General features: G+C 33.9%; 2 protein-coding genes across 2 annotated transcripts; both read left to right on the forward strand.

Annotated features, from left to right (window-relative positions):
• Window positions 1-1,994: 1,994 nt before the first annotated feature.
• LOC115951309 lies at window positions 1,995-6,093 on the forward strand. The gene is made up of 2 exons (XM_031068502.1): window positions 1,995-2,748; window positions 5,644-6,093. Exons 1-2 carry the CDS (start codon window positions 2,129-2,131, stop codon window positions 5,648-5,650), a joined length of 627 nt encoding a protein of 208 aa, XP_030924362.1. The 5' UTR covers window positions 1,995-2,128; the 3' UTR covers window positions 5,651-6,093.
• Window positions 6,094-12,229: 6,136 nt separating this feature from the next.
• On the forward strand, window positions 12,230-12,820 carry LOC115952997 (probable histone H2B.3). The gene has a single exon (XM_031070399.1). It carries the CDS (start codon window positions 12,304-12,306, stop codon window positions 12,715-12,717), a length of 414 nt encoding a protein of 137 aa, XP_030926259.1. The 5' UTR covers window positions 12,230-12,303; the 3' UTR covers window positions 12,718-12,820.
• Window positions 12,821-13,837: the final 1,017 nt, after the last annotated feature.

Raw genomic sequence — 13,837 nt, forward strand, 5'->3', positions numbered from 1 at the left:
TTTTTTTTTTTTTTTTTTTTTTTTTTTTTTGTGTGTGTGTGTGTGTGTGGGTAAAAATAGCACACAGGCCCAAGTAGAAAACAAGGATCTTTGGCCTAATTCTTTATGTTTAAGGGACTAGGTTTGGATCACCGCAGCTAAGTTAGGCTGATTTCGAACTAAGTTATTTACAAAGCGTGGATCCTATAACACATACATACTAACATATAGAAAACATATACGCATTGAATAGCAAGGAACAACAAAGAATGACATATGAGAAAAAAGTAAAATAAATTGTTAGGGATCCTTAGGATGATATGGAATGTTTCATTATTTTCTTAAGTTTTTAATACATCACGCTCACTAGGATATGTTACAAGGTACAAATAAGTTCAAAAATCATAAATTTACATGACTCCTCAAGCCTTTAAGACTTGCGAAGTTTGAATCCCTTTGAATCTAAGTGTATTCTCTAGTGGCTGTTTCAGGATCTCGGACAGTGTTTTCCCTCTCTTTTCTCTTTTTGAATTCTAACAGAGTTTTCTTAAGGATCTTTTCCCTCTGATTCACTGTTATTGAATGAAATTGCACTCTTAATTGCTCCTTCTTTTATAGTGTCATCTTAGAGTTTTTGGGGTACTACTAATTCCCTTTATCTACTGCCTTGGATACCAGAACCAATGTTGTGTCAGCAACATTTGTGGCACACCTTTTGGTTGCTTTCCTTTTTGTCATTTTTCCTAATTGGGCTGATTCATTTCTATCAGCCTGAAAGATCCTCAGCCACCTTCCTTTATAGTCCATCTTCTTGGGTTCCCTAAGGTACTAGACCCTTATTCATGAGTTGTTGGTTCCCAAGTCTTCTGTTCCTTTTTTGCATCATTGGATGGCTAATGGGACATATCTAACCTCGTTATTGGTGTTTTTGGGCATGCCCCTTTGAGTTGTCTTAGTCTTAACCTGGCTATGCTGCATATCCCAAGGATCCCAGTCTTTGGATATCTCCAGGTATCCTGGTTCAACCTTCTTCTTGGGCTCCTCAGTGATTTTCTCTCTTGAGGGTTGGGTTGGACTTCTTCTTTCCTTTGTTTCATGAGGTCCAAAACTTGCCCATTCATGGACTTGGGTCCCTTCCTATTGACTTTTAATGGATTTGAGCCTTTCCTTTTCATTGAAAGTCCAAATGGTTCCTAGAGTTCAATCCTTTGTATTGTTTTGGAATTTGATACAATATTGTAATATTTTGGACCTCAACAATAATTTTTTTTTTTTGGGGGTGATGCATGATACATCCAAGGAGCATCCTTATATAGCCCTCAAAAGTGAGTGTATAATAAGTTAGAAGATGAATATTAAATATTCGTAAACAGTTAAAGTTTTCAATAATTCCTAATGCTGCCAATTAAACAATAAATATATGCAATAGTTTTTTTTGTTATGAATAGTGAAAGCTTGAATAATTTCACTTTATCGAAAGAATAATTTAGATTCATTTTAAAAAAGATTACCATATGCCTGGTACTAATAAACCTGATACACTTTCACAAATTGAATTAGAATAAAAAGAAAAAACCAGCACAAATTCTTACTTTCACATATGAAATGATATCCTTCATATGAATCTTAAAAATCTTAATAATTTAAAATCTTGATAATAATGTGGATGGAGAGAGTCACTTTGAGTTCAGATGTTTATTATACACAGCTTGGTTTAGGTTTTTTGTGAAGTAAGAATTTGTGCTGGTTGTTTTTATGAAACATTCTAATTCAATTTGCTTGAAAATATTATTATCATAGACTTCACTGTTATTTAAAAAAAAAATCCTTTCCAAAAAAATATATAGATTTTTTTTCTTTTTATGAAAAAGAAAATTAGAAACTTTTTTATGAAAAACTTGGATAAAAAAATATGCTATAGCAAAATTCCAACGCTTACTCAGCAACCATTTTTCATATCTATCCTTTGCTTACACGTGTCTCCAATAGATCTCCAAACCTGTCAAAAATCTAAAAATATTAATCATAAACCCTCCATTCTCCCACCCACGGGTCCATTCTCCCCTCAATACTCTTCCTCCTAAAGTCTAAAACCCTTTGGAAGAAGAATCAATCACTCTTTTTTCTCAGAGACCAAATATCAAACACCATGGGGTCGTTCACCAACACCACCAACTTCGACAATCTCCTCCTCCAAACTCTCATGGGTCGCCTCCAAATCCGCCCTCCCACCGCCACAACCACCACCAACCCTTTCCACTCTCAGTCCCTCGAGGACCTCCTCTTCGAAGCCGCCAATTTCTCCGACGACAACGATGATGACGAAGACGACGGTGAGAATGGTAGTAGCAAAACCCAGCTCGCCAAAGAAGAATCCAGGCTCGAAAAGGAAATCGTCCGGGTCATCCTTAGTGGCAAGACCGATTCTCTGAAACCCAACTCGGGTCAGGCCGTGACTATCGGTGAGCACCATATTTGTGTCGGGTTTCACGAGGAAACGGGTTCGGATTACCGGGTATGGGAGTGGCATGGGCATATAATGCTTTTCGATGAAGAAAATGGGTACACGCCTGAGTATATATATGGGAATTACTTCGAAAGGTTGTTGGTTAAGTCGCGTGGTGTTGATGAAGAGAAAGAGAAAGAGAAAGAAAAAGAGGAGGAGAAGGAAGAGAAGGTTGGGAACTTGGGGCTAAGAGAGTTGATTGATGGTGGCGATTCCGGCGGGGCTCGGATTCTTCATCGGAATATCAATGCTGGTTCTCCAAGGTTTATATGAGAAAATCCCTTTTCATTTTCTTTTCTCGTGTTTCTTATTGTATAAGCTGTTTTGGGATTTTCTTGGTTTTGTGTTTGGTTGGTTTAGTTTAGTGATGATGTTGTTTTGGGTGTTAGAAATGAGAACCTGCTTGCTGTTTTCACTTTTTGTAACTTGATAAAGCTACCTATGTTTGTTTTTTGGAAGCTGCAATGATAATGAAAAATAGGCTTTATACTGTGTTATCAGTATCGATCAGATATTTTGGTAAAGTAATGTTGGGTTTGGTGGAACAGAGTAGTGTGGCAGTACTGGAAATGGATGCAATGAAGAGATAGGGATTTGGGTGATTCTGCTGATTTTTGCTGACAGCAGTTAATACCATTTGGTGTTTGTTGGGATGATGTTGATGATTGGGTGGCTATGGTGCATGTGCCAATGGGGTTATATGGTTGGGGTGTGTGTTGATGTGATGTTTGTCATAGGGCTTTTAATCTTTTTGTAGTATTCACATGTATTTGCAATTCCAGTGGGTTCTAGTTAACCTAATTGATAAAATCTGTCGTCGAGCAATACATATAGATATAGTGTTCAAACCTCACCTATACCAAAAACCAATTGGTGTCAATCATCATGGAGGGGATGCCTTAGGTTGAAAATTCTATCGTATTCATATGAATTGTATCTATAAAAAAAAATGCATTTGTAGTTCCAAGCACAATGGATGATTTTGCTCCAAATGTACGAGTAGCGTATGTGAAAGTGATTGATGAAAGGAAGGGAATATTCACCGTATGGTCTTTGCCTTTGGAAATTGAAGTAGCATTAGACAATCTAATGCCAGCTGGATGCTAGTGTAATTGTGATTTGATGTCCATTGGAATTGTGATTTTTGTCTAATTACTATTGTTTGTGCTGGCAAAGAATGGTGCATAAGAGTCATGTAGCTGATTAGCCATGTCATTGGTATTTATGATTATTGGAGTTAACTAGATATTTACGTACTTCTGTTAGTTTTTTGAGGAAATAATTTATCATTAATCAGTTGTAGGATATCAGGCTAAGGGGTTCACTCCATCTGTTCTTTGTTAATGTTTTGTTGTATTAGCTAGTGATTTGCTGGGATTTGCATACTTAATAAATGGAGTGGTGTTTGATAAGGTTGAAGCCTCAAGAGTAAATTATGTACATGATCAGATCTATGGGATTTTTGGCACTGTAACAAAGAAGTCCGTGGTGGCTGATGAAAGCCAACTATCTCCACGGGAAACACCTGCAGACATGGATCTATCAATGTTTAGGGTAAAGTGTAAAGCAAAATATTATTTCTAGAAAGCCAGAGTATCCTTGGTGATTATGGATAAGTCACCTAGGGTTTAACCAACTCCAGGCTTTAAAGAGCCAAATATTTGCTTATATAGTGATAGATATGTTGAGTAAAGAAGTATTTGGTGACGGTGGCCATCGGGGCGGGAGAGAGAGAAGCGGGGGTGGGGGATTGGGGATTTAGAAGTATTGCTAAATTGCCCTAACATTTTCCAACTCTGATGGCATTGAGTTTAGCATTAGGATGTGGCTATAAAAGGAAAACCATTGGTCACAAAGGAAATAGGCAAGGATTCTGAGTTACCTAATTTTCATGCAATTAAGGCACAAGACCAGTTACCTTAATATGTAGGCACAGTATAATGTCAGAATCAAAGCCTGACTGGTGGTTTCCTGAAATTTTCTATGGCTTACAAGTGATTGGTCGTTGCAGCCTTCTTTAGGATGTTGTCCATAGAGGTAGGAGTGGGAGGCTATAAACAGTTCAGAACACACACACACACACACACACACACAGATGAAAATTTAGATAGAATGATCAATTTTGGTAATTCTCAAAGTTCAGGGGATTCTAATTTCAAATTAGACGATTTAGAGGATGTTTTTGCATTTGACCCAAAATCCTATTTTACCAACAAAACTATTTGGAACTTATCAAGGAACAAGAAACCTGTTTTGAGAACACAGAGATTTAGAGATTAACTTGGGGTTTGCCTGATGGTCTAGGTGATTCACCTGTCTGCAGCCCATAACTAGGTAATCTACCTGGTTTTGAATGAATTGGTGGACCAGGCTAGATCTCAAGTGCCTAGCCTACTTTTGCTGAGTTTTCCAATTCAACCAAATGCTCGTACTTATTTTGAGGTCTACTCTAATTTATTTGTTTATTCAAGGTTTGGTCTTAATTGGATTCAAGAAAATGCATATATGACCGACATAATATAAAAATGTGACATATTATGGCAGAATGACAAGGTCTGATTTATATGGGATTCTAATTTAGGTCATCAGGGCTTTGTTCCTAGTATGTATAAGGCCCTGTTTCTGCGTTTTTCTCCGTGATAGCTTAATGACATAAATTTTTTTCAACATCAAAGGAGAGGTGCTAATTCCATTTGGTTGTACTTCATTCAAAATTATGCATGGCTTTAGTTGAATTTGTTCATCTTCCATGTCAGTTTTATGTTATCGTATAAATGTCTTCATGATATCTTTGTGAAGCATATTTATTTATGAAATTGATTATTCTATTGACTTTAATTTGCATGTCGTCTGACGTTTGAGACATGCTACTGTTCAGCACCAAAGCATAAGGTTACTTGCATGAGTTTCTCAAACCTTCTTCTGAATTACTGTATTCACTGCGTAATATATACTGCATCATAATTCATGGTTTGTTTATCCATTTATTAGTAAAGGAAATAAAATGATATTTTACGGTGCTTTGTTTGATTTTCTTATGTTATTATTCTTTAAATATGCCTTCCATGCATTTTTGAATGTATGATGTTTCTATTCATTCATTCTCCCTCTTCTTTTTTGTTTTTCCTTTGATTTTCCTCCCTTCTCTGAACTGACAGGTTTTAGCCAAGTTTTCACTCATAGCATAAGAAATTTTGGATTTTAAAGAAGGAAGATGCACTCGGTGTCTCATCCTGTCATCCACAATGCTATTTGGAGACTGAAGTTAATGCTTATCATTCTGCACATGATGTTCAATGCAGTTTCAAGTTTTCTTCTGGGTCTTTTATGTGCTCTCTATTTGGACTTCAAATGCATATATGACAGCAAAGACCTGAGACATACTTTTGTTAAAGTAGCTTTTTTTATCTAGCAGAACGAATATTTGCATCAATCTGCTAAATTTCTTCTCAGTTGTAAGTTTAAGTCTGCCAGGCAGAGCAAGTTGGTAATTACATGGTCACAGTTGGTTTCCCTTGGTTCCACAGTGTCTGCTTGCTAACTTTGTCCTAGGAGGGTCAAAATTCCAAAATTTCATTCTGATTGTGTTTTTCAAAATTTATATGGAACATGGCTTGTCTGTCTTTTCCCTCCCCCATAATAAATCTACAACCAAACAACATGATAACTATTCCTTAAGAATAACTACTACATTTCGACGTTTATTATAGTTTACCAAACTTGCCCCAAGTATTACCACTTGCAGATGGTGTGGGCATCAATGAATTATCACCCACTCTGCCCCAATTGGCTTATTTACACAACTAGACTTATTACACACACTTTGTCCATGCAATAATACTCTTTTTTATTTATTTATTTTTGATTTAGTGTTATAATGTTTAAAAGTGATATATAAATAACTGTGTATTTGTTTTTTTTTTTTTTTTAAAGAAAGAGATAAGGTAACATGGAATAATGTTTAAAATGAGATAGACATAGTGTTCTAAGTTTTAGGCTGAATGGAAAAGATAAAGGAAAAAGCTTAAAAGTTAAAAGCTTAAAAGGTAGAAACAATAAATTTCTCTTTTAACTAGTGTGTGTTTTATAATTCAAGATTATTTAACTAAAAGATAGGGGTATTTTAGAGAGTTTAAGAATTTGTACGAGAGTATTTTAGTACACAAAATGTTGAGATCTAAACAAGAAATTTTGTTATTTATTTTTTATTTTGATAAAAAAGTAAGCGAAGTATTATTAAGAAATTAAGAAAAATTAGATTGGAATATAGATATAGATATAGATATAGATATAGATATAAGATTCGGATAAAAGTTTCTACTTACAATTGTATTCATGGGCTTTTGAATTTGTTACTTGATTAGTCCAATGGTTTGTTTTGTTTGGTAGGTAAATGACTCGGATTTGGGCATTTTCCAATTTCCACATAAATAATTATTTTGGGTAAATTAAGGCTATTATCGTGGGCCAAATCCACGTAGAGGGAAAATATGATATGAGCATATTATATGGCAAAAGCTCGTGGGTCATGACTCATGAGGCATACTTCCGAAGCAAGGAGATCGATCGTGAAGCAAAAGAAGACGTGCCATGAGCCCAACTCATGAAGGAAGAGAAAATACTCCTATCTGATCTTAAATCCCACATCGTGAAGTAAAGTCCATTGGTCAAAAAGGTCATATCGTGAAGAAAAATCCAAGGATTGCAAGGCCTGATTCATGAGAGACCCATAATTTAGCAAAAGTGCCCAACCCGTGTGACCAAACATTGGGCCTGTTTGGTTTGAGCATCAACCATAACTTAAATTTCATAATTCGAATCTCATAACTCAAACTCAATTCTCATGATTCATATATCTAACTCTACTTTTTCACTTATTCTAAAAAATACTTGTTTGGTTTCATATCTTGTCTTGGGTGCATATCTCTTTTCTAAAACTCAAAATTGATAAAATGAGAAGGAGGGTGTGAGCGTGCTATGTGATGCGTGTAAGAGTAAAGAGTTGCTTGAAAATTAAAAAAAAAAAAAATTTAAATAAAGAATAAAGAGAAGGTGCTCAACGGTCTCATACTATTATGATTTGACAATACACTGACGTGAGCTCTACTAGACTAATGGCCTGTTTGGAAGTTTAGAGAGGGAGGAGAGTAGAGGGGAGGAGAGTAAAAGGGAATGGTTCCCCTCCACTTTGTTTGGATGTTTTTAAAATTAGCAAGGGGAAATGGAGTAATTAGCACTTTCCCCCATTTGGATGTTTTAAAAATTAGGATGGAGATGAGATAAAATGATTAAAATAGACAAATTTATCCTTATTTGAAAATAGACTTGCAAAATTGGTCTATTATTAATTTAGAAATGATAAATTGGGAAATTTATCTAGTCAATAATTTATCTACTCTACTCTCCCTTCAAATCTCTCCAATTTGGAGGAATTAAAAATGAGGGATTAGAGGTGGTTGAAACCCTTCCAAACCCCTCCAAACTCATCCCTCTCCTTCCTTAAAAAACTTCAAAACAAGGTAATTGAATTACTCTCCCTCCCTTTATTCTACTCCCTGCCCTTTTTTAAACTTCCAAACAGCCCATAAGTTATTTATAATTATACCATTGAAACACTTAACTTAAAACTCAAAAACAGTTGAATTTTGTTTTTCGTTTTCGTAACTCAAACTAAAAATTTTGAGTTTTGAGTTATGGAAAATCAACTCAAAAATCAATCCAAACAACTTGTTTTTCAATGGACCCCACGTTTTTTGAGTTTTGGATGATGAAAACATAGTTATATAACTCAGTTTCATTTGGCTTTGTCCAACACCCATATTTAACGGTTGAGTTAAAGTAAATGTTGATGCAGCAATGGGGACAAATTGTTCTTATAGTAGAGGGATGTTGGTTTTTGCTTACTCAAAAAAGGTTAAGACTACTCCTCCTCTCCAAGTAGAAGCAGAGGCATTTAATTGGGCAAACCATTGTGGTGGGTAGCTATAATTTTTAGAGAACAGTAAGGGGAGTTAAAAAATTGCATGGATGCTTTGAGAAATCCGGAAGTTTACACAATTACACTACTAGAAAATTGAAGCCATTGTTGCTAATACTTTCGTAAGGCAACTCAAAGTCAAGCCATATTGTTTAGTTTTGTTCCCAAGGGAAGCAAATAAAGTAGCCCACTCTCTTGCTAAAAGCATCCACATTGATGGTTCTAAAATTGCTGAAAAGCTATTTTAGCAACCAAAATACAAACAAGGAAGCTACATTGATGGTACCAAAGTTAAATATTTTAGCAAACAAGCTACAATAAAATGTCATTTTTGACACTTTACTGTAACTTCAAAATTATAAAAAAATATTTTATTTCGATCTCTCTCCTCTTCCACTTAAAATATATTTTTTCTCTTTCTTCTTTTCTCTTCCTCCTTTTTCTATTTTAGCTTTTTCGATTCTTTTTTTTTTCTCCTTTTTTTCTCTGCAGCTTCTCCAATTCTCTCACTCTCTCCCTCTCATTTTTTTTTTTCTCTTCACCTTCTCCGATTCTCTCCCTTTCTTCTATCCTTTTTCTCTCTCTTCCTTTCTTCAGATTTGGCTGGGTTTTAAGTTTGTGTATTATTCGACTTTGGTTGTGAGTTTCATTGATTTTGGCTATGGGTTTCATGGATTTGGTTATGGTAGTGGGTTATGGTTGAGATGGTGGGTTGTAGTTGGTGGTGGCAATGTCATGGGTTGTGGTTTTTTATTTTATTTTATTTTTTTGCCATAGGCTATCATTGCCACAGTGATGGTTATGGTTGGTGGAGTGGTGGTGGGGGTGGTTGTGGCTGGTTGCTAAGGTTTTTATGGATGTTTTTTATTATTATTTTAATGAATTCTTTGTACTATTTTAATCGAAGTGGTAAAAAATTAGAATCATTGATGTTGGGTGTGTTAAAATAGATAAAGTGAATTTTTGTGATGCTAAAAGTTATAAATTTTAGTTCCATTAATGCTAATGCTCTAAGTGGTCTTTAAATTTTCTTAGTTAGGGTATCTTGATGTTATGTTTGTGTTCTTATGTTGTTGTAAAAATTATCTTAGAGGAACAACTCCCTAGTTGAGGAGAAATTATACAGTCCTTTGGTGGACTCCGTTATTTGTCCACCATTCCACTAAAAGACTCCCACTTGTTTAAAATTACCGAATCAATAATTAGTTTGTGTTTTAAAAAATTTTTTAACTTAGCAATTTCAAATAGGTGGGAGTCTTTATGTGGAATGGTGGACCACATTAGTTGTCTATCATGAGGACCTTATAATTTCTCTTGGTTGAGGAGTTTGTCCCCTTCAATGTTTTGTTGGTATTAATAAAATATTTCTTTCTAAAAAAATAAAAATAAAACCAATGTTCTATAACATAGTATTTGAGTTTGCATAGGGTGACAAATAAAAATAAACCATGTGGCTTGAAATCGAAAAAAAAAAAGTCAAAACAAAAAGTTAGAGTTAATTTGGTTCTTATCAGGGACGGAACCAGGATTTATACCTAGGGGGGGCCAAAGCTTAAAACCAAAAAAAAAAAAAAATTAGGAAAATAAAAACTAACATCTATTTCATATTTAACAAAATACTACATACAAAATAAGTATTTTTTAAACATTTTATATTATAAAACACATCAACAAAGTATAATATACAAAATAAGTGTTTTTTATTTTATGCGCGATTTTTGTTTAGTTCATATATATATAATTTTTTTTTTTTTTATAGTTAAAGGGGCATGAATTTTATATATTTATTTATTTTCTTGTAGGTCAATATCTAAATATTTTAAAGTAGGAGAAACAAATATATATATATATATATATAAGGGCAAATGATAATTTTTTTATACTAGTTTTTTTTTTTATTGGGGGGGGGGGGGGCAATGGCCCCCCTCTGCCCCAATGTAGATCCGTCCCTGGTTCTTATACACTTTTATTTTGAACAATTAACCCTTTCACTTTGGCCTTGTAATAAATTAAATCTTTTACTAAAAATTTCATTAAATTAACCTTTTATTAAATGATGTACACATTTTTTTTTTCACCTCATCAATTAGTTGATACTCCAAATAATGTTTATGTATAATCTCTATATATTAAAAAGATTTAGAAAGTCATTTATGCTTTCAAAAAATGTCAAAAAATACCCTTAAGCTAATTAGATAATTTTTATTCTTAAAAAATAAAAAAATAGGGTTAAAATTGTAATTAAAAAAAAAAAACTACCGGATAAATTTTTTCCTAAAAATTAGCACTCTTTATTTAAATATGAGAGATGCTACGTCTACAACATTTTTACAATAAATTACAGGTGGTTAGTTGTTATTGGTTCAAATTTGAAACTAACACTAAGATTTTTTTTTGCCCTAACAGTAACAACCAGTAACAATCTGCCACTTAGGATTTGTTGTAAAAATGTTGTAGACATATCATTTCTCTTTAAATATCTCTCATGAATGTTTGAAATTTTTTTCCTAAAAACTAGCACATATTAAACCAAGCAGTTTACTCTATTTCAAATATTAAATTTTAGTTTCTTAAAAATCCATTCCTGTGTAATCTCACTAACAATAGATAAACTCAAATTGAAAAAATGGAATATATAGTAGAATTACTCATATTTAAGATAGTAATTAGTATTTAGATTGTGAACTATGAAGTGATTTATCTTTTTTTTTTTTTTTTTTTTTTTTGTATGGAACTTTAATTTCAAGAAATTAAGTACGGGATAAATTTTGTTTTTCTTTTGTAAATTTTATATTATTAAGTGGATTATAAATATTGAAGATAGTAATTAGTATTTAAAGTGTGGAATGTGGAGTGAATTATATTTATCTTTTTTTTTTTTGTATAGTACTTTACTTTAAAAAAATCAAGTACTGTGTAAATTTCTTTTTTCACTTTTTTTTTTCTTTTGTAACTTTTATATTATTATGTGGATTATAAATATTTGAGATAGTAATTAGTATTTAGAGTATGAACCGTGTAGTGATTTATCTTTATTTATTTATTTTTGTATGATACTTTACCTTTAAAAAATCAAGTACTAGATAATTTTTTTTTTCACTTTTTTTTGTGTAAATTTATATTATTAAGTAGATTATAAATATTTAAAATAGTAATCAGTATCTAAAGTGTGGATTACAGAGTGATTTATCTTTTCTTTTTCTTTTTCTTTTTGTATGATACTTTACTTTTAAGAAATCAAGTACTAGGTAATGAAGCTAGTATTTATAAAAATACTTAGATATCCCATGCATTTCTTTTTAATGTCAAAAACAAGTTTTAATATATTGATGTGGAGGTAATTTTTGATACACACTTATGTCATTCAAATTTTCTTAACCATACATATGTTCTACAAAATGTTTTACAACAACAAACAAATAAAAGAGAGACTTGAAATGAATATATATTATTTTGGTGACCTTTCAGTTGGATCAAAATCCTTTTTGAAACATTTCTTTTAACTTTCCCCATCCCTTAAAAGACTTAAGAAATTTTTTTATTTTAAAATAATTTGGAAATTCCCGTAGTCATTAGATAAACCGTACAGCAGTAACCGCACTCCGAATCCGCAAGATTACGACTCAATAAAGAGTGAAAAACGCAATCCCCACCGTCCATACAGATCAAGAAAACGCCACGTCATCGATCCGCGTGAAAACCCTATCCTCCAATAAGAGCCTACTCCGCCTCCCTATATAAACTCTCCCAAACCCATCAATCTCTTCATCACATTTTGCATTGCAAGTTTTTCTCACATTCCGAATCTCTCTCTAGAATTTTCACTCTCTCTTTCAAATCAATGGCACCCACAAAGGCAGAGAAGAAGCCAGCGGAGAAGAAGCCAGTAGCGGCGGAGAAAGCTCCGGCGAAGGCCGAGAAGAAGATCTTGAAGGAAGGCGGTAGCGATTTGAAGAAGAAGAAGAAGGTCAAGAAGAGCATCGAGACTTACAAGATCTACCTCTTCAAGGTTCTCAAACAGGTTCACCCCGATATTGGGATTTCGAGCAAGGCTATGGGGATCATGAACAGCTTCATCAACGATATCTTCGAGAAGCTCGCCCAGGAGTCATCGCGATTGGCTCGGTACAACAAGAAGCCCACGATCACGTCTCGGGAGATTCAGACTGCGGTGCGTTTGGTGTTGCCTGGTGAGTTGGCTAAGCACGCTGTCTCTGAAGGAACCAAGGCTGTCACCAAGTTTACTAGTTCTTGAATTTGATGTTTTTGTTTGTTTCTGTTTGGCAAAGCAACTATAGTTTTGTAATGTTTGGTAGAGAAATTTAATGGAATTTGTTGGTTCTGGGAATTGTTTGGAATGATTGGTTGTTTGTTTTTCAATGGGACGTGAATGTGAATGTGATTGTGTTCGGCGGGGAAATCATTGAAATTACGCATTTACCAAACGGGAAATGGGATAAGGTTGATTTGTGTATTTGATATATAAAGTGGGTTGTGTTTTTTTTTTTTTTTTTTGGCGAGATGGTAATTGTGGTGGTGTTTTTGCTAATGGAAACTTAGAAAAATATGAGACCGATTTCTTGGCTTTTTATTTGTTTGGAAAATGGATCAAGGGTAGTGTGAGATTATAACTTGAATTAGAATATGCTTGGGAATTTTGAACTTTTAATGAAAATTTTCCCGGAAAAATCTGGACTGGTTTCGATTAATGACTGAATTTCAATTTGATATTTTTGAAGAGATGGCGGTTTGGCAATCAAGTTTTCAACAAATTCTTGGAAGATTGTCACCTACTCATATAAATGGCATATAAATGACATTCCAATCAATTTGAAGAGTAAGTGTGCAGAAGAACAAACGCACAATCATTAGATAATCGCCATACTATTTTTGAATTTTATAAATAGAAAATTTTAAATCCTGTCTTAAAGTCCAAATCCAGCTACAAATCACGCATACAAACACTCGGTCTCTTTTATCTCCTCTCTGATACTGTGAGGGCTGTCCTCCGAGACTTCTGTAACAGATCGACAAATTGCATAATATTTACTTTCTCGAGGTGCAACCTGTATTCCCAGAGCATATTATTGATGCACACCTCAACAAGTTCATGTTCCTCATTGTCGTCATAACAATCCAAGGCTGTGTCCATGAATCTTCGGATGAATTCCACCACACCTTCATTCACATTTTGCTTGGTGTTATTACAAAGATTGACAAATGTTATTCTCTCCTCTTCCCGGAAGAACTTACTGCAGAAACCGTCTACCATTTCATCCCAAGTCTTGATAGAACCTCGTGGGAGTCTGGTATACCATGTGTAAGCCTGATTTGTAAGGGTCCAAGGGATTTAGAAAACTCCCTTAGACATAGCT

This window comes from Quercus lobata, chromosome 7, assembly GCF_001633185.2.
Source record: "Quercus lobata isolate SW786 chromosome 7, ValleyOak3.0 Primary Assembly, whole genome shotgun sequence".
Classification (NCBI taxonomy): Eukaryota; Viridiplantae; Streptophyta; class Magnoliopsida; order Fagales; family Fagaceae; genus Quercus; species Quercus lobata.

What these genes read in the sequence shown, in the direction of transcription:
- LOC115952997 (XM_031070399.1), top strand. Translation starts at nt 12,304, where the DNA reads ATGGCACCCACAAAGGCAGAGAAGAAGCCAGCGGAGAAGAAGCCAGTA.
- LOC115951309 (XM_031068502.1), top strand. Translation starts at nt 2,129, where the DNA reads ATGGGGTCGTTCACCAACACCACCAACTTCGACAATCTCCTCCTCCAA.